Source organism: Pocillopora verrucosa, chromosome 14 (assembly GCF_036669915.1).
Source record: "Pocillopora verrucosa isolate sample1 chromosome 14, ASM3666991v2, whole genome shotgun sequence".
Taxonomy (NCBI): Eukaryota; Metazoa; Cnidaria; class Anthozoa; order Scleractinia; family Pocilloporidae; genus Pocillopora; species Pocillopora verrucosa.
Window position 1 is genome coordinate 6,560,085 of NC_089325.1, and position 20,623 is coordinate 6,580,707.

At 37.8% G+C, this 20,623-nt stretch overlaps 2 protein-coding genes across 3 annotated transcripts; both read right to left on the reverse strand.

Moving 5' to 3' along the window:
- Positions 1 to 1,518: 1,518 nt before the first annotated feature.
- LOC131794901 (uncharacterized) lies at positions 1,519 to 2,169 on the reverse strand. Its single transcript, XM_059112471.1, has one exon. It carries the CDS (start codon positions 2,167 to 2,169, stop codon positions 1,519 to 1,521), a length of 651 nt encoding a protein of 216 aa, XP_058968454.1.
- A 718-nt stretch (positions 2,170 to 2,887) lies between these two features.
- Positions 2,888 to 20,406, reverse strand: LOC131794805 (rho GTPase-activating protein 26). 2 transcript variants are annotated; one of them, XM_059112360.2, is made up of 27 exons: positions 20,136 to 20,406; positions 18,105 to 18,200; positions 17,807 to 17,868; positions 17,522 to 17,593; positions 16,878 to 16,979; positions 16,081 to 16,191; positions 14,606 to 14,648; positions 14,038 to 14,099; positions 13,694 to 13,756; positions 13,264 to 13,336; positions 12,809 to 12,909; positions 12,192 to 12,232; positions 12,022 to 12,078; positions 11,760 to 11,838; positions 11,609 to 11,648; positions 11,404 to 11,466; positions 10,649 to 10,814; positions 10,434 to 10,492; positions 9,700 to 9,805; positions 9,203 to 9,362; positions 8,625 to 8,934; positions 8,092 to 8,202; positions 7,869 to 7,908; positions 6,757 to 6,816; positions 5,263 to 5,427; positions 5,081 to 5,160; positions 2,888 to 4,541 (listed from the first exon to the last, which is right to left on the reverse strand). In XM_059112360.2, exons 1-27 carry the CDS (start codon positions 20,287 to 20,289, stop codon positions 4,450 to 4,452), a joined length of 2,568 nt encoding a protein of 855 aa, XP_058968343.2. In that variant the 5' UTR covers positions 20,290 to 20,406; the 3' UTR covers positions 2,888 to 4,449. The 2 variants fall into 2 exon arrangements, with proteins under 2 accessions (XP_058968343.2, XP_058968344.2); XM_059112361.2 differs by lacking the exon at positions 6,757 to 6,816.
- Positions 20,407 to 20,623: the final 217 nt, after the last annotated feature.

Genomic DNA, 20,623 nt, shown 5'->3' on the forward strand with positions numbered 1-20,623 from the left:
CAATTTGTAGAAATCCTGCAAAGCTGTGCCCTTGAATAAACCCTGTTTTGTTAGCCTGGGGCACTAATTTTGCAATTTATTGACACAGATGATTTGATTTATTCTTCACACTGTTCTTTATACATTTCCTAAGGTACTGTTCCTGTAGAAACCTTTTGAGAAAATAGAGTGAAACAAATAGAAAAGGACATGAATTAGGGGGTAAGTGGGTAACTCTAAATACAAAGTGAAAAATTTAATAATAAAAAATATATAATTTGTATCAGACAAATGATAAATTGATTAAATTTACTAATTTGATATTTTATGGGAACCATGTGCTATCAACAATATTTTCTTTCCATATTAATATGGTGAAAATTTTGGAAAGGGCCTGGTGAAAAAAACAGAGCGAGGGATCTTCCAACATTTTTCCAGAATTCAATACATGACACTACTGGTGCCACTAAAATTATACCACAAGATAACCAACCAGCTTGCTGTGAAAAGCAATATACCTCTTAGTCCTTAATCATCCACTCACTACCCTCCAGTTTTTTTCTCTCTTTAGTCACTTATCTCTGTTGAATGAAGGTCTGGAACAGGCTAAGTAAAAAGTTGATTAAATGTTTTGAGGTAAGGTTATAAACATTGCTGCCAGGTTTTACTACAGAGTCCAACAAGCTAGGCACGCTGTCATTGCATCAAGTCAAACAAAACTCAAGGCTGAAGTGTACTAACAGATTTACAACCCCCTGGATTGATTACAAGCTCTTGTTCTGGAAATAAGCCTGCCCTCACCAGAAGTTGCTTCTTGGGTTTTTTTGAAAACCAGACTTCAGAGAATGGCAGAAATCTAGCCCCAAAAACCCCTACTTATAGTCCCCAATGAGTGACCATCAATACATGCATTATTTAAAAAAAAGTAATTAAATATTTGGGATTAAAAGTAAGCTTAATCTACAAACAATGTCTCTCGTTATTTAAGTATAGATGGTTATGTTTTAAAAACCAATTCCAGAAGTGTAAAGCAAAACCGAAGCAATTCTTCAGAATTTGCACACTTTTTGAGAGATAGCTCAGTTGTGTTGTCAACCCTTTTACTCCTGTGAGTGACCAAGACAGACTTTCTCCTTACCTATATCTATACAATATCATGCAGACAAGTGATGAGAATAAAGAAAAATATCAATTACCAGATTATTAACTGATCCAATACCAAATTCTCACAACTAACATAGTGAGAATCCTTTGGCAGACAGTAAAGAGATCTCAGGAGTTCAAGGGTCAACAAATAGATACTGGGCTGCTGTGCGTCAGTTCAGTGATAGATCATAGTTGATATTCAAAATTTAAGAACAGAAGAGGGGCACACAAGGTGCAGCTGAGTGCGTCACTAATGTTCTTCTCACTATATACTGTCAATTTTGTCAACAAATAAGCATGAAGGAAATAAATACCTAGAAAGGATAAAACGAAGTTCATAATTCGATTGAGGGGTGCTATAATAAAAAATGTACTTTCGTTTCGTTGACTTTTCTATAATTTATAGGTGGTTATGGAACCATTTGGAAGATATTGTGTTACAGGCCGCTCGTAATATTTGTTAAGAAAGCTCCTCAGAAACATGCTATGTGAAAATACCAAAATGTTTGTTTCATTGCGACTTCGAAGGAAAGCATGAAAACGTTTCAGTCTTTGCTGAAAATAGTCATCTGTTTCCCCCATTAGAAAGGTTCCGTTGTTCAACAGCCACTCATAGCATTTTCTCTGATCTGTCAGCTGATCTCTCAAATTTTCGTCTACGTACCACCATACGTTCGGAGGCAGCTCGCTAAAATCCAGCGTTGGATACATTCTCTCGAGGCTGTCTCTGGTATTTCCTATGTCGCATAAAGATTCTCCTCTTTCCCCGCACCAATGCGAAACAACAACATTCTGACTACCATAAGATCCAAGACATGTCTGAATGGCTCGCGTAAACGGAGAGGTTATAGCGATCTCGGCGTTCAAAGCCTTTACTTTCGGCTGTAAGGTGGTAACTTGTTCTTCACCAAGAGCACTCAACGGACAGTCTAGGTAAGCTTCAGAGTGCAGATCTTTGCGAGGAATTTTGAAAACATTCTGTGCTTCGTTCCATGTAGATTGACAGTGACGGACGAAATGCACGGTCTTTTCATCGTTGGGCATTGTAGCTAGAATTTTCAAGCGTATTTTTAAGTGATAACCCTTGGAGCAATAGCAAGAACAATTGGTAACCTCGCGATCGCCTTCTTCGAAAGACGAGGCCTGGGCCTAGTTGACCTTTCCATTTGCCCGAGTAATAACGTATCTGCCTCTTCTTTCAGTCTCTTCAAAGAAACACGACTATTCATATTTTTTCATTTGAATCCGCTTCCCAACCTCTCTATCTCTCGCATTCTCCCGTGCCATACTCCGAAACTCCCCTATTCTGCGATTTTTTGCCAGTATAATTGGTATTCACTAGACGATTGCACTGATGCGAAACGAACATCGACTTCCCCAACTGTTTTCCTCTCTCGCAAGATCGAAAAGTGATGATGAAAACACAGGCTAACTTGATTGGCTAATGGTATAGATTTTCCGTCTCACCCACCGGTATATCTTCTTAAGTGTCTCTACACACTAAAAGCATTTTTAAGCTTCCTTATTCCGCTTTCAAAAGTGCAATCAGTTTGCACCTTGAAGAACTTTGCGAGTGGAAATACTACTCCCTGCTATGGATTATGGCCATAACATCGTCCTTACACAGGCAGACATGGCATAACTCGAGAGCAAACCCCTTCGCGTGTAACGGGCTTAAAGATCGAGAAGAAGGGAAACCCCGCCCCTCGAACCCTCTTCCTTATTGACCGAGTCCACTTCGTTACGAGACATGGACAAGAGATACAGTAAAAGAGATTTTTAATATATTTCTTTCTTTTTCTTACATATTCGCGATATAATCAGAAGCGCTTAATTATTGCACAAGTCAAGTTTGATTCTCAGCAGGGCTAGCGAGCTTAGGTAGTCTAATAATGTAGTATTATTATTTAATGACCTCATCACATCTGGCCAAATATGGTCCATGAATTGACTGATTTTTTTGCCAAATTAAGCTTGAATTATTCACACATTTTCGAACAGTCCTACAAAGTCAAGGAACCAGCGACTACCAACCATAACCTTTGACCTATTACGTGACTTTATTGAAGTAACACCAAGAGTGTCACGCAAGGAACTCTCCACTGATTACTTGAAGAAGCCAGCTCCCCGTTATAATCAGAAAAATAACGAACACGAATTCAAAGGTGGATTTGCAAATTTGATTTCAATCAGACAAATAGAGTAAAAATAAAATTGAAACATTTTCCAAGACTTTCAAAATCCTTAAGGTCTTGTTTATCATAATTCAATCCTAATCCTAAGCTTAGAGCAACTGCGTTCTAAAAGACTAGACTTGCTAGGGGTGGCACACGATGTATCAATGTCACGTAACGAATAATCACGTGACGGATAGAAGGATGAAGTTTTTTACTTAAAAATCACGCCATATCGTCGTCAAGAACAGAAACTATAGAAAAGTGCGAGAACAGCATGTTAAATTCAGAGGCTGTAACCGATTGCATAAAATTTCACCTCAATTCAGCAAATATTAAAATTAGAAAAAAAACCTCTCTTCTAGCAGAAAATTCAGACACATTGCAACACCCCTAAGCTTACATCTATTTGTTTTAAAAATCATTTTTCATTAAAATTCAATTTACAAAAAAAAATAAAGGGGAGAGAGAGAGAGAGAGAGACATGATTGACAACCAATCCACAGCGAATAACCCTGCACGTGTGAATAATGTCTTCACTTTCATGATGAAAATTAAGGCAGATGTTCCTGAGTCCTACAGAACACTGCGGGAGTTTCAGCATTCTTACTGTCGATAACCTTGTCTAGACTTAAACAAAAAAATCAGTTGACCAGCAACGTAAAAAATGATTAATAAAAATAGTGAGAAGATTCGCAAATCGTTTTCTTAACAATACGCTGTCTAAAAAATTAACCCATCGCGATTTCGGCGTTCCAGCAATAACAATTCTCATGGTTTCTAAGCTCGTTTGTTTCTCCTTAGGAGAAAGGAAGATTTCACCGATCTCACTTCGTTCACGTGGGATCAACTCCATAACCGATCAGATCACGCTGCACACGTGCCTCTTCATGCTACAAACACATGCATATCCACTTCCGTGTTGAAAACTGACGAAACATTTTCCACGCCTTCCGTCTGTCTGGCTACTCATCATGTCTTAGAACTCTTCATAGCTACATCATTTTAACGAATATCTTTTCCGTTTCAGTTAGCATTAAAGTAGGTATTGATAACTACGTTTAATGCCGAATACGTCTTTTTGGAAGGAATTCTATCTCCTTGATCACCAATTAAAATATCCTAAATCTCTGATATATTAAAAAGTCAGCTACGTGATAGTTTCAACGTAATTCTCAGGAACAAGACCTGTCCTTCCGTTCAGCGTACCTTCAAGCCAGCCAGGTTCTTTCGAAGGGCGCACTATTGAAAAATAAAATTAAGGAGTTATGAAGAAAAATTACCATGACAACCCAGTCAAAGACCCCATCCATATGATCACACCCCCCCCCCCCCCAAAAAAAAAAAGAAAAAAAGAAGTTGTTCGATAAATGAAACATTATTCGCCCAACAATCAGGACACAGAGCACATAGAAATTGTTACAGGAAAACCTTGTAGTGATAACCCTTTTGAACTACACCAGAGAAGTCTGACCTTTCCCTCTACAGTTAACGTTAGAGGTTTCATATTTCTTGTAATAAACTGCAAAATATACCTTTTGTGTGACTCGAAACGTTATTAATATCACTTATTAGCCTCACCAATTACAAGCCCCGCCCCGCCCCCGGTGACTTAAGCCCTGGAGAAACCCCAACATTGCAGGAGCCCAGTCTTTATTTGGAATTTTATGGCGGTCTAAATCAAGCTTTCGAGCGAAATCAGCAACGCGTAGATAGGACTACCAAAAATGCAGGTTGTTTTGAGGTCCAATTTTGGAAAAAAATTAAGTAACTTTACTTACCATTTGAAATTACTGTGCCAGCATCAAACGAAAGCTCCGAACTGTTCTCCGCTACACAGGGATATATCGTCCTGACTTTCCTAGAGTATTAAGAAATTACGGGGTTATAACCGAAAAGTTAAAAAATCATATCTTCTGAAAATTAACGATTTTCCATTTCAACTAAATACTGGCGGTCTCACCTCGGTGTTTTGGTAGCTGGAGATGGCTTCGGTTCATCTACCGGCGGGGGTTCCTTAGGGAGAGGGGGAGGCCCAGTCCCCCAAGACTGCACTCCCCTGTTAAGGCTTCCCCCTTGACTGCTAGCACGGCGAATACCAGAAGACTTCTCCTTTGCCTTATCGTTTCTGAAGACAAAAAGTGAGTAATTGCACACGGACATCGATACATCGAAAAGGATTCTCAGGCAGGTCCAATAGGTTGATCAAGGGAATATTGAGGAACAGGGGGTAAAGTCTCTAAAGAAACTGTGGTGTTGCGTCGGTGGGGGAGTATGACAGGGTAATTTAGTATTATCAACTGAGTTGATAACGTAAACTGGCCACCGTAAAGAGTTTCAAAGCTGACGTTTCGAGCGTTAGCACTTCGTTTTTCGCTCTGATAAAGGGGTAACGCTCGAAACGTAAGCTGTGAAACTCTTTACGGTGGACAATCTACTTTATCAACTCAGTTGATAATACCAAATTACCCGAATATTGAGTAACAGTTGATTCGTCTCAAATGAAATAACTCTTTTGTCTTTCCTTTGTCCCTATCAATTTCCTACGCCAGGTATATAAAAGGAGTATCTCTCAAGTCAAATGCGATATTTAGAAGGTAGGGGTTTAGAATTCACAGAGGGCATTCCCCCCTCCCCACACAACATACACACACACAAACAAACTTCGTTCAGTTCCTACCCTTTCGCATTCAGCCCTTATGACAAAGATTCGTGACGGCTGACTGTGATGCAAACATATGTGACTGACACAACATGCGGCGTGTGAACAAAAAAGGAACAAAATACAGCAGCAAAAACAACATAACTGGTGCAAGGTGTTACAAAATGGACTGCTCTTCAAGACTAGGAGAGAACGTAACGATGTATCACAAGAAAAAATGATTTCATAACTCTTGCGGTTAGACAAATACAGGTGGTGAAAACTAGCGCCAATTTTTTACTAAATTTGGTGAAAATCAATGGAACTTCTCTTAAGTTTCATTGACGTTTTATATGAACCATCTTCAAAACGTTTGAACACGACCTAGGGAAACTGGGTCTTGTACATCACATCGAGGCTCACTGGAAAACAGATGAAGGTTTCGCACAGCTTTCTATCATACATTTCTATCAACATAATCTTAAATATAACGGGACGGAATGTGGGGACATCACAGTTCAAAGAGAAGAGATAGAAATTCTGACGTTTATTTCTCCTGGGAAGATTACCAGCTAGCCTAGATTTAAGATACTAGACCCAGTTTTCCAGCTTCGTATCTGAACATTTAGTTCGTGGTTTGCCGAGTTTTTATAAATTCGCCAAATTTCTCTTTCCTTTCTGTTCTCCTTTTTTTCTGGTCAAAGGTGAAAGGTACCAGTACCGCCTGGAAAGATCAGTAAAACAAACCAATCTGACTGCTCTGGAGACAAAAACAATATTTTGGAAAAACATGAAAAGGGGAGAAACAAGACTTACATGGGATCAACCATAGAAAAAGGTCTTGAAGAGCCTTCAAATCTGCTTTTAAACTCAGCGCTAAAATAAACAAGCAAAATAAAAGCTTAAAGCAAACACAAAATATAACACTACGAACGGCATGCAGCTTAGTTAAAGCGTTAAAAAGTAAAAGTAAAAGTAAATCCAACAGTAAAGTGAAAGAAGAAAAAAAAACTTGTGATCCTGCTGGGATCAGCCGATGTATAACTATCACAGGGGACATTCTTGTGTCTTCATCATTACTATGAGAAGTACTGCTGCTGGGATCAGTCGATGTATAACTATCACAGGGGACATTCTTGTGTCTTCATCATTACTATGAGAAGTTTACGATCCACTTTTTATAACAAAATCCACTCGCGTCGTGGTAGGTTTCACCGTGGTCTCAAGGTCCCGTTCATACTTCTCAACATAAGTAAGCCCTATCGCTCACAAGATCTAACAATTAATTTTCTGCAGTGATTATCATATAGGCCTCTCGCATCATTCCTGAGAATTTGCTTTCATATCAAAACAATATCTCCTGGCCGGTACGCTTCTTTTTAACTCTAATTATCTGTCTGCCCAACAATGCCGGGAAAATTTCAAACTGATCAATTCCAAGAGTCAAAGGATTTAAGATGGAGCAGCACACAAAATAACGAGAGGGACTGGGAAAGACATCCCAGAAGTCAGCATCCAGGAGTGTTGCGACAACACATAAATGGCATGCTATTTAAACTCCTTAGAGTGTCGTTTCCCTGAAATTTGGCTTGTATATAGTTTCCTACTGAGTGAGTACACTTTTCCTATCAAAAAACACAACACGGAAGCCTGGCTTGGTATTGATCTAAGACATTTCAATCCGGAGTACAGCCCCCAAGTCATTAATCGACCGAACAGCCACAAAATGCTAGACGAAAAAATGCCCAGGAGGCCAAACAAAGGCACAGTGTTCTACACAGCTTTCAAAAACGGCGTAAGTAGTGCTGCAATTGGCTGAAGATCAGCATGTCTGGTTTAGCAGCAAAAGAACCCCTGTTCTAATCACAAACAAATCAAAGAACAAAGCATACAAAAAGATTCTTCTCCTCAAAGCGAGTTGTACTTACACTACTTCAGGTTTCTTCGGAGGAGGTACTGGTTTATTTGCTAAATTAAAACAGAAAAATAGAATTATACAGAGCCAAAGGCTTGGGCGTCAAGAAGCTTTGCTTGTGAAGTAAACGGTCGTCTGTGTCAACAGAATAGGAATAGGAATTCTCACTTGAAAGCTTCTGCATGGCAAATGCTTACCCTTCGAAGGCATTCCCCTTTTCAGCACTGTAGACTTACCAGTTTTTTCTCTCCAAAAATCCCTTGGAGATAACGGCCCTTTCCCTTCACTCTGAGGGGTTGAATTTGCACTTGAAGACTCAGACAAACTGCTAAGATCGTCCTCGGAATCTGACATAAAACAGGAACTTTGTATTAACTACCCGTGCAAAAGCGTACCTCGTTCTATGACTTTTTAGCGACCCTGGCGAGAAAGATAGGTCTACTCTTTCGCTCAGGATTTCTCAATTCGTTCCCGCATAAACGAAATTCTACCGCGTAATATTTTTGGCATCTTCGAAATTATTTACTAACCACGCTGATACGATCAAGATGGTTAGATATTGACCTTCGTCCTTTCCTGGCTCTAAATGTCGCCTTGGTAAAGAAATGCGCCCAAAACGCCCAAAAACCGAAAACTGCAATCGATGATGCAGCCTCCTTCACAGCCGTCCATGACGCAACAGTGCGTTGCGTGACATCCTAACGAACAGCTGCGGAGGAGACTTTAAATAACGTGACCTATTCAATTTTAGAGTCTAAGGGTAACTCACCTGTCGCAACAATGGCTCTGACTTTCGGCCTCGCATACGGAGCTGGTTTGTTCGGAGGGGGTGGGGCACGGTAACCTTTAGTGGGGAGGGGTAGAGGCTTGGAGGGTGTAACAGGTTTGGCTTCATTTATTTTAGCACCAGTATCATCACTGTTTCTCTTCTTAGGGAGAGGTTTGGGCTTTTCGTAGAAGTGCGTAGAATCATTCTCTTTTTCTTCTAAGAAGGGATTCCCTGTGTTGTTCTCTACTACAATTGGAGAGGAATCAGTAGAATCTTCCCCTAAATCCGGACTAGGATCAGGCCCAAAAATCTGCGAGAAAAGCCAAGTAATACTCAACAAAAGAAGGTTCAAATTTTTCATCTTGGTGAAATTCTGACCGAGACAATTCTAAATTCATCTTCTTCCCAAATACCCCACCCAAAAATGTTGTAAATGATGCAGCTTTGCAAAAATTCCAGATTTTCCGTTTTTTTTTCTTGAGACTTAATCGTTCACTTTTCTAAGTCTGGAAAAGATTTTGGCAAATTTCGATACTATGCAAAAATTCAAGAACAAAACTCAACTGTTGGCTACTCACTGTGTTAAACTCTTTGATAAGCAGCTCAATAACAATACTCTGGTATTTCAAATTCATGATCGCAGCCATAGATTCCTCTCTAGATTTCATCAATGTTGGACCAAACACAACTCCAAGGTTGCTTGCCGCCATTAAGTTCCTATTGGAATGAGCCGCAACCCTGCCAGGAAAAACACACTGAATGAAGTACTGCTATGCATAGTGCAAGAATGCCGGAAAATTACCAAACAGCGATTAAAATAACCATGGCGAACTCAAATATGAAAATCACAAACAGGGGTATAGACGGGTAAAACTGTACATTCATTAGTATCATGTGGGTGTGGACTTCTCAAAAACACCTTGGCTCTTTTTGAGCTTATTCTAATCAATTTTAAGAAAGAATCACCCATCGAGTAATGCATGCAAATTAACAAAAGATGCGATGAAAATTGTATAAACAATTAGCTGAGACACCATTATTGCTACTTTTAAAAGAAAATAAATGTGCCTCTTACTGTGTTAAATGTTTCATAATCATTCTTATTAACTTCCTGTTTTCTTCAGGTAATTCAGCCACAAGGCACTTCAAGGCCTCAACTCGTTTCTCGAATGTATCTTTTTCTACAAAAAACAAAAAAATCATCACACTAACTAAAAATCACAAGTTTCTAAAGAGCACATTCATACAGATTATTATAAGACCAAAAAAAGTACCACGAAGATCAATCAGATTAACCGTTTAACTCCCAAGATCTCACTAGTGATTCTCCTTACTGTCTGCCCTACAGTTCTTGTGATGTGAGTTTGGAGAATTATGTATTGAATCAACTTATAATCCCCTGACTGATATTTTTCTTCATTCTCATCACTTGTCTATTTGATATTGTATTGATATTGTGAGGAGAAATGCTGTCTTGGTCGCTCATAGGAGAGAGAGTTAAAGTTAAACCTGAGAATTTGAGTGAAAACAGTAAACCGATCTCAACCACAGAGAAAACACTGGTGACTAATTTGACTCTGATTCATTATTGCATCTCACTGTTTAGAGAGTGGTGTTGGTTTTTTAAGACCAATAGGAGAGCAGAGAGAGGAAAGCATAAGCTGTAGTAGATACTCAACTGAAAACTGTTATTAATTAAAAATAATATCAATTGTAAAATACAATACAAAAGTTAACTTTTAGATTTACTGCTTCCCACACTTGTTATTAATTCATCAAATAAGTTTAGAAACAGTATTCTGTACTTACTAACAGCTTCCAGGAATTGTTCATGGTAGTTGTATGTAAACAAAGGCTCTGGCATGTTCCTAATAGCAACAAAATGTTTAAATGACACTGATAGTTTCTACAAAACATAATACTTCAATTTACTCTTAAAAGACAACATAAAATGCACACACATCAGAACATAACTTCACAGATTGGCATAAGTGCACTACCTTAAAATCCTGCCATAACCTCACCTCAAGTACTGTTTAAGTGCACTGGTAATGGTTTTGACTTCCCATTCACATTCCTGGTCTGCAAGGTCAACTGTCTTTGCCTTCTTCCTTTCAATACATTGTAACAAAAGATTCTGGACCTTGGAACCCACACCAACTATTCTGTAAAGACCTTGGTCTGTTATACCTGGAATAAGCATTGAGATGAGAAATATGAAATCTTCTATTGTCAATAAAAATACAAGAGGAAAAGACTATCATCACTGTAACAGATCTCTCATAGGCAGACAACATCCACTGTGGAGCTGGCTGCTTATGGGAGTTTACAATTCTTTAAGGCTGCTGTGAGCGGTGTAGGCCATAGCTGACCTAGTAAGGGAGCCTGCTTGGATAAGAGGTGATTTGAAATGTAACTGGATGTGTATTGTAAATGTCTGACAACAAAGCAAGTTTTACACTGAACTTAGAACAAAAAGCTGTGAAGTACAGTAATGTGATGTTGGTTTATAAAAATACAACTACTGGGATTTCATTCATGTTCCCCTTTAAAGTTTTAAGGCAAAGGAAACATACAAATCATCACCCATAATAGTGGCCCCACCTGCTTACTGGAATGTCCAATTCTGAAAATGTGTTTACAAAGAGTTTGCACCATGGAAGTTGAAAGGGGCTTGTGACTCACAATGAGGGCAACTGTGAGTAGACATGTTCACTAAGGACAGTGTCTGCCAAGATAATCTGAGTTGTGTTTAATTGATATCTTTGTTGGAACAAACCTCGTTTTTCCACTGCTGAAATACACTTGGTGATAAAAGTGAGTTCAAGATCACGTGTTTCCTCTGAAAGATATTGACATAAAATTTCTTTAAACTCTGGCATCAAGTAAAATTATGGTGGCTCTGTTGAAAAACTGATTAACAAAGGGCAAGGAACATTGCAATCACTGTAGGAATGGGACTATGCTAAGATTAAAAAACTTACCATCTTTAAGTTTGGGTAGGTTATTGAAATCCTCATACAACTGAAAAGAGAAAAGAAGATTGCTCAAAGGAGAAAGATTTTTGTAAGTCAAGAAAAAAGCCTTAAAGATTTACTTATTTCAATCTTAATATTTCTGACAAGATAAACTTACAGGTTCTTTGCCATCCATGGCTTCCAACCAAGACTTTCTATCATCCTCACCCTGTGCTTGCAATAAGATAGGTTGTGATCTGTTCCAAAATAATAAAAAATAAAATAAATGAATGATGAAACTATTTTTAACCACTTCAAAAGCAAAATAGTTCAGTGGAACTACACTATTTCTCTTGTCAATACTGAAAACAACTATACAACATGTCAACAGGTGACTGAGGTAAGCAGTGAACTGGATGAGATGTTTACACCATTGTTACCTTTCCTCGGCAGTAATTTCAAATGTAAATCTTCTGTCTATAGAATCTGTCATTCTTCTACAACATCAAACAAAAATCAATATGAATGAAATGGTTCTTGCCATGGAGATGTAGTCAAAGAAGGGTGATAAATCTAAACCTCGTTGCATCTATTAGTATATTTGTCCTACCTGATGCAAGATGTTACAACCATTGTGTCAGTTGATGCATTCTAAAAGATAAATAATGTGACTTGATTACTTTTTAGTAGTGCAAAAAATATGAACTTAATTAAGTGTTTGTTGGCTGCAAAGCAACAATGAAGAGTGCCATAAACCCATATGACCATATCGCATCACAGATCAAAGTTTTTACACAGAATGATCCATAATAATCAGAGATTAGAGAATCCTCTGTCTACCATCCAGAATTCTCAAGCCACTGCCAAAAATTCTCTGACTGCTACCATGAATTCTCTAGCTGCTATCCAGAATGTTCAGGCCATTGCAAAGAATTCTCTGGCTAGATACCTAGAAGATACCTAGAATACTCTGGCTGCTACCTTGAAATCACTGGTACCTGGGTAGAATTCTTTACCTACTGTTCAGAATTTCTGATTAATACCCAGAAGTATCTGGCTACTGCCTAGAATTCTCTGGCTACAACAAAGAATTATCTGACAACTACCCAGAATACCCTTGCTTAAGTTTGATGGTCTGAGTTAGTTATAATTCAGACCTGGAGAATACTCTCCTGTCCACTAAAACCCTACTGCTACATTCCATGATGAAGACCAGCTCACACCTACCAGTCGTCCCTGAGTCTGCGTGTATGGAATCATGGTGAGAATCTTGTTTTCCTTTGTGTACATACAGTAATGTTTGTGCCAAGTATTGGTACCAAGGCTTCCTAAAATGTCCATGGATTAAGTGTATCAAGCAGAAAGTAATTTTTACAAGAGAGGTTTGCATTAACTGGGCAGGTGAGATTTTTCATTATGTCACAAAAGGCTTGATTTAAATCAGGGTTCATTTTTGCCATTAAGCTATTGCTTTAAAATCAAGCATAAGCTATACAGTGTCATAAGAACCACCATAGAAGCCAGAATCTTGCAGGGCACCTTCAAACCAAAATTTCAAAGTAAAATCAACCAAAAAATGGTTGAAAATGAAAAATCCAATAGGTTCTAAATGAGCTTAACATGAAAAGCACAAACTCCACATTAATCTGACAGTTCACTCAAACTGTTTCAATCAATGTTACCTTTCTTCTGCACTGCCAGATATCCTTGCCTTGTATGTGCACCACGATACTGTAGCTCACCACTTTGAGCTTTCTGTATTGGAAAAAGGAAAAACATCCAAATAATTTCTAAACCAATTGAAAAATGATACAAGGACTGGTCAAGAACAGTTAGAGAAATTAGTTGACACAACACCTACGTGTACTTCTCAGGGCATGACAGCAGTAGAAAAGGAAGTCTCAATTTAATCCTACCACTCCAACAAGTGATTAGCATGTAACTTCTCTCTATATGTATCCTTACATTATCCAGCCAACTGGTAATGAGAATACTCAGACTCATCAGGTAAGAGTTTTTGTCTTAATCAAACTCCAAATTTTAAAGGAAATGAGTAGCAGCTAGGGGGAGAATTAGCCATCTGATCTCGGGTGTCTAAAGATTAACACTCACCATTTGTACTCGACTCATGAGGCTTTCAGCTTCTTCTTTGGCCGTGTCAAATCGTTCTCGAGTCTAAGAAGCGTGTATAGACAATATTACAAGGTGGCACAAAGACATGAATTTTACTTTTAAGTGAAAAAAACACTATTTCACCAACAAATGCAGCAAGAAAAACTTTATTTTCAACGTAATAAAGTAAAATGTATTCCTTTGAGAAACTACTACGTGTATTTAAACAACCTATCTGTTGCTACAGTCATGATTTAAACTTACATTTTGAAGTTTCAGCTGAAGATCTTTCATGTACATAACATAGTCAATAAAATGTTGTAACTGTTATGATTCAAACTTACATTTTGAAGTTTCAGTTGAAGATCTTTCATGTACTCAACGTAGTCTTTAAATACTTCATGCCCTGTTGACAATATTTAGAAAAGGAAAAAGTTCATTAAAAAAGGCCAGGCTTCCATAACAAGAATGAGATGTAAGGTTACCAGAGATTCCAACCCTCCCGATTTGATCGGGAGTCTCCCGATTTGATGTCTTGCCTCCCGCTCTCCCGATTTTTACCAAATTCTCCCGATTTATCATAAAATTCTGAAAACTAGGGGAAAATTGCTAATCTTTAGAATTTTTGGCGATCTGTCACTGTGAAACACTCATATTATACTTACTTTCTTCGCGAAGAGCATTATGGTATGTTATAACTCAGGCCAGAATGATGTCAAAATTCAGGAAATGGCACTTGAGAGAACCTAAATTTGCAAAATTTCCTGGGGGCATGCCCCCTGACCCCCCTAGAAGCTTGCGCCTTTGGCACTAATAATTACTCCCTATTTTCCATCACATGGGGTTGGAATCTCTGGGTTACAAAGAAATTTTAAACCACAACTTACAACTACTTTGTAAAGAACACCTTACCACTGTGAAAAAATGTTTGGTGCCCATACATAAAAGATAAAATCTGGAAAAGAACAATAAAACTGATGAGGATTGCCATATTGCTATACAGAAGAGACATGCATATACATTGTATATGTACATAAATCCTGTTTTAAATTCAGAGCCTACTACCCAGGGTTTTCATTTACTTTTGAAGTAGAAGGGCACTGCCTTGTGAGTAGGCAGGTACACTGTGAAATTGAGGGCCAAAGGCCTGAACCTCTGGGGGGGTCCAGGGGCATGCTCCCCCGGAAACACTTAAAACTCCTGCAATCTGGTAGAGAAATCTTCCTAGAATGACACATACTTAATCTAATTACAGTAAAAAATAATGGTACTCTGGAAGAATTTGTTTATTTCACTACACAGCTATAGCTACAACAAAACACTGCTCTTGTTCTCTGGGCTTCCTTTCTTATTATAGTTACCATAATTTCCATTTTTTTACTCGCACGGCTGATTACCCGCACTGGCCGATCATTGCATACAGTGAAAAAAAAAGTCAACAGATTACCAGCACTGATGGATAACCCGCATGTTATGTTATTCAACTTTTTGGTGGCAAAAACGTGACATTAAAGGTGATACATTTCAGAAGCTGTCTGATCTAACTTTCGAAAACGTAAAAGTGTCCTTGTTGAGTTTAAAAGTCAAAGAAATTTAGACGCGTGCACAATTCTGTGTCAATATTAGCATGTACTTTATTGATAAAATTATACAGTAAAAACACAAGTGGCCCACATCCAAATCTCAATGTTTCATACATGACAGAATGCGAATTTGTGGCCACATTTTGTGCGAACGATCGTTCAGCGCCATGTTGATTTGTTGAAAGAAAGCTGGGTGAGTGTTAAAACTTGAATTATAAAGTACTGTCTGCGATTTCTGAAAAATTTGAGAGGTGGAAACGCATGTTGGTGATAATTTTTTTCAATTCAACTACTGGTAGATTTTTAAATTGTCACATAACCCGCACCTCCCATTACCAGCAGTGGCATGCGTTTAATGCAAAATCAACAGATTACCTGCGGGTAAACAGCCGGAAATTACGGTATGAGTTAACTTTAACTCATAAACTGATAAAGAGAGAATGAGCTTTACAAAAGCCACATAGGCTTTATCTTGAATGAAAATTAAATTGGAACAAAGTTTCTCTCAATTGCTTGGAATATTTAAGCTTTGAAGCCAACAATGGGGGTACTTGTGTTATTTGTTTGGGTGTGTGCAGCATGCCTCTCAGAACCCCTACCCCATCATACCCTATTCTGTGACCAATTATCTACCCCAGCTTAGTCCATTTTGGTGATGAAGTAACAACTTTTTAACCCCAAACCTTCCCATTTTTTTTGGTTCCTACTTACCAGAATTTTCTTACACCCAAAATCTAGAAAATGCACAGCCCCCGTACCGAGGATAAGGGCTCTTACCACTGTAACATTTCTGTTTATACTTACAGTTTCAACAAATTCAAACTTCTTCTTCTCATTGACCTCTTGAAGTTTGACAACATAATCAAGGGCAGACTGATGGAAAAGACGCCTCTCTGATTGAAGTAGTTGATCCGCCTATGCAAAAAAAAGAAGAAAGAAGAAAAATACATCAAATATCCATGATTAAATGCTACCATAAAAATAACTAAGTCAAGAATCTTGTGCACTTGTGCCAAAAAAAAAATTTCACAAACTTATGTCCCCACTCTAGATCCCCTTACTTGAAAGGTAAAAAGAGAAAGTCAGCTCTTGAGCTAAGGTGCTAAAGCTTATTCCAGTCTTGATAGAATGAAGCTGCTAGGGGCATTGCCTCACCGCTATGTAGGCTGGCAGTCCATCACATGTTACCACTGCCCCTTCCCCACCCCCACCAGCATTTACTAGGCTTCACTGATACCTATTTGTACTCCTGGGTGGAGAGAGTCTATGTGAGACTGAAGAATCTTGTTCAACCCTTAAATTCCAAAAAGCGAACAAGAAAAAATTCTCCTTACAATATCTATACAAAATCAAGCAGAAAAGTGATGACACTCAAGAAATATTTTGAATTGAGGGTGTATTCATTGATCTGATAAGTAAATCTCCAAACTGAAATCATAAGAATTGTATTGCAGATAGTAAGGAGAATTACTAAAGAGATCTTGGAAGAGAAAGGGTTAAAATCATAAGAGAGTGACCCCCACCTCTTAAACACACAAAAACACCAGGCTGTTGTGTATCCCAACATTTACTACTAGTAAAATTATCTAAATACTACAAACCTCACTCAGAATGGTTTCTTTCTTCTTGTAAGAAAGATTCAAGTAGTTCTGGACTGTTAAACAATATTTTTCTGTCTGCTTGTCAAATTTCTTTTTTTCCTCCTACAGAAAAATGTTAGTTTTTTCATGTGATGTAAAGAATAAATTTATGAAATAAAATACCTCAAACAAAGTAAAAAAGAGAAGGGATAAACACTATTACACATGGGCTTAACTTTAAGCCCTGAGTGACCAGCATCTAATTTCTCCTTACAGTAATAGTGTTGAATCATTCATTTAAGATAATGAGCATTTAACAAATTATCACCAACCTAATGAGCTCTGATTGTTAAATGAATTCTTCTTGTCAGTAACCAAAGAAAATGTATAGAGTACAGTATGGAGAATATAGATACTGATGTCAGGGTGTAAAGGTTTAACATAGTGTCTGCTTAATATCCTGAATCTCAAACTTAAGAGGGTGCTCAAAATTTAATTTCCTTATAAAATTCCAAAAGCTACCTCTGGTAAATTTAATGGCAACAAGCCATTTTTAAGGGGAAGTTGTAAAGCAGAATTCCACATTACCAGTCATTCTTTTGTCAAACCTCATGATTCACTTCAAATAATAATGTGAAACAAGAAACAAAGTATCAACAATATACCTTTGCTCCTCCAATCTGCTCTCTCCTGAATTTCTCTAGCGGTACTATCAGCTGTGAATTTGCATGGTTTAACTAGAAGGAAAAAGTGCTCACTATATAACCATGAATGTTGAATAACTTAACCCAGAAAGAAGACCCACAAAGATGGGAAAGATGGGAAATATGAAGGAAGTGAACAAAGACTTGAGAAATACCACTTTTTGTGGCCTGAGATTCCTGATTTAAGATGATGATGATCATTACTATTATGATATTGATAGTCATACGAGAAGAAAACAGTATTACCATTCTTTCTCGTTCATCTTCAACACTAGTGATCATGCTAGCAAATTCCTTCAGCGAATCAGCTATAATGGAAAAAAAAAACAGTTTTTGAACAAAACTGCAGCAAATTTAAAACAAATGCATCATACTATTGGGACCAAATTGTATATCACAGAATTCACTTTTTTAAAAAAGGATTACTAAATTTGTCAGGAAACTGGTGTCAAAGCAAGAGAAACTGCAATAATTATTGCCCAGACTGGAATGTGTGATTAACTGAGATAAGTGACTGATTGACCTTATTAAAGATTCAACTCACCAATAATCATCTCATCGTCAGTCTCTACTTCACCAATGCATTCCAACCCAAAGCCATTCAGCACATTTGCAAAGCTACGTTGTGCTTTGGATAAATCTAGACAAGAGATGAATTGATGTTTGTACACAAAGAGGATACATTTCCTTGCCTAAGCCATATAGCTATCTACAAACCAGACGGATATGGACTCAGCCTCTTTACTTCTGAAATTTGTCAGCGGGAACAGATTGAGACTATTTGCATCTTGTACACCCTCTTGAATTGGGTCTGGGGTTTTCTTTTTTTTTGGTAGATGAGAGAACTTTTTGGTCAATGAAGTTTGTGATTCGTAATTGCATAATTCCCTGTTTCAGAAGGTTTCAAATTTATCTTATTGCCCCTTGAGTGAACAAAGGGACTATTTCAAATCCTCTTGACTAGTGTCATGACCCTAACTTCTGTCAACTAATTAAAAATGGCAAGCAAAGCTCTTTAGAGTGCCTCCATAATAGTATTGCAATTTTTTTTCCTCTACAAGAAATTTCCACTTCACAGAAAGCATATCAAATGACCATCTATGATGTTGGACCTCTGGACAACCACAAAAGAAAAAAAAACTTCAAGGAAAAGAAGGATTGCATTGTTTAGGTTTTGAAATAATGCTAAGACCACTAAAGGTATTTTTGCATGTCAATAGAATTAAATGAAGGCAAAAAAAATACTTTCAAAATTCGACAATGCCTTGAAAACAATCTAAAGTGAGGTCTGCTCCGAAGTGAAAGACTCATGTCAAAGCATACTGCTGAGCGGAAAAAAATAACGAGGCAAGAGACCTTAACTTCCTGATGGCAAAAGAGTCTGGTTTGGAGGAACACAAATAAAATTTCAAAAAAATTTTAATTAGTATGAAAAATACAAAAATAGACCATTTGGTCAAGGAAAAAATATTAAGCTAGCTACATTAAAAAAGGTCATTGATTACCCAACAAAATTAGCAAATGTGTTTCTGAAATAAAAGTGACTGAATCATGTCAGTAATTTGCTGATCACGAAGCCTAAAATTGACAAGAATTCAGTAAATATTTCAAATTATTCACAACTAATTTGGCAAACAATGGAAATCAAGTACACAAACATCACACTCATCCTGCCATAGGGTATACTTTGGCAGCTTTAGAGGAAGATGAAGGAATTTGTGTTTAAGTTTAAGAAAAGACAAAATAAATGTACACAGCATTCAGACAAGACAAAGGGAAAACTACACAGTAATAACAGAGAGTCATAAACTTCCAGGACCGGCAAGAGGTTGTTCCTGTCAAATAACGTTCTTGGCAGTTTCAGCCGGAAAATGTTTACAGAGCCAATTATGCGATATCGAGGAACGTTTACCATCCTTGTGAGAGATTTCCCACTTAAAGATCATTTCAAAATTTCAATATTGAATGGTGTAATCTCCATTTAAACATACAAATATTTTAGGTTACGTCAAATTTCTGGAGCCCATATACGTTTTGCCTCGTGCAGAAACAGATTTGAGGCTTCAAATAAAATGTGTGTGTTGCCTTTTGAAAACCCTCATGTTATAACCTGTCGATTTCACACAAAAATCGAATTTCTACCGAACGACGACAAATAATTCAATTCTAGGAAATTGCTGGCATGAAAATTCAAAAGATTATATTTTGGTCGTCAATTGATTTATTGATGTCTTGGGAGATAGGAAGGTGATCGTTGCACGAAAATTCTTGTAAAAATTCCCAGTAAATTCAACTGATTGATCGGGAAAATTCATTCATTCGTTCAGATGTACAGAAGGATGATCGAGTGACCAGAAGCGCTACAGACAGCTTGAAACATTAGACAAAAGCTCTTTGCAGGAAGTCAAGGTCGCCTGAGGCTTGGAAAAACAAGAGCTAACTCGCTCGCGTTCGTAACGCTGTCCCTTTAAAATATAGACACTGATAGATAAAAATATTAAGCAACTTCCAAGCAGGGACGACAGCTATTTTACTGTGTATTTAAGCTCTAGATGTACACGGAACAGTCACTTACTTTCGATCGCCTTCAACAAAGTCTTACATTCTTTGATGAGGCCCTTGATGGCCTCGTTCGTTCTTTCCAGCTCCCGTTCATGTTCGTGGATGTTCTCACGGAAATACGGACTATCCAAAATGCAATCTTCGAACTCAAGAGGCTTAAGCCCCATTGCTTAAGATGGATGATACCTTCTTCCTGAATTCTCGTGTCGGTTTCAAGGAATGCCTTATTCCGTAGATATAAACAACTCGCAGGATCGGCTACAATTTCTCTGCTTCAAGGTTCGAATCTGATTACGCATGTGCAGACATGTGACCAGTTATCCGTGACGTTGATAGACTAAGGAACCCCGCCCCACGGGACTTGGTATTAAAAAAATTGTACAGGTGTGTATTCTCGAAGAAGGATATTAATAACAGTGAAAAGAAGAAAAATAAAGTTCAAATGTAATTGAAACTAAATTTACGTCTGAAAGTACTATAAGGCTTTCTTCTGGACGAGAA

What these genes read in the sequence shown, in the direction of transcription:
- LOC131794901 (XM_059112471.1), bottom strand. Translation starts at nt 2,169, where the DNA reads ATGCCCAACGATGAAAAGACCGTGCATTTCGTCCGTCACTGTCAATCT.
- LOC131794805 (XM_059112360.2), bottom strand. Translation starts at nt 20,289, where the DNA reads ATGGGGCTTAAGCCTCTTGAGTTCGAAGATTGCATTTTGGATAGTCCG. An exon ending in TGACGATGAGATGATTATTG is followed by an intron (nt 17,869 to 18,104) that starts GTGAGTTGAATC and finishes TTTCCATTATAG; the next exon opens with CTGATTCGCTGAAGGAATTT. An exon ending in CCAAACATTTTTTCACAGTG is followed by an intron (nt 14,100 to 14,605) that starts GTAAGGTGTTCT and finishes TATTGTCAACAG; the next exon opens with GGCATGAAGTATTTAAAGAC.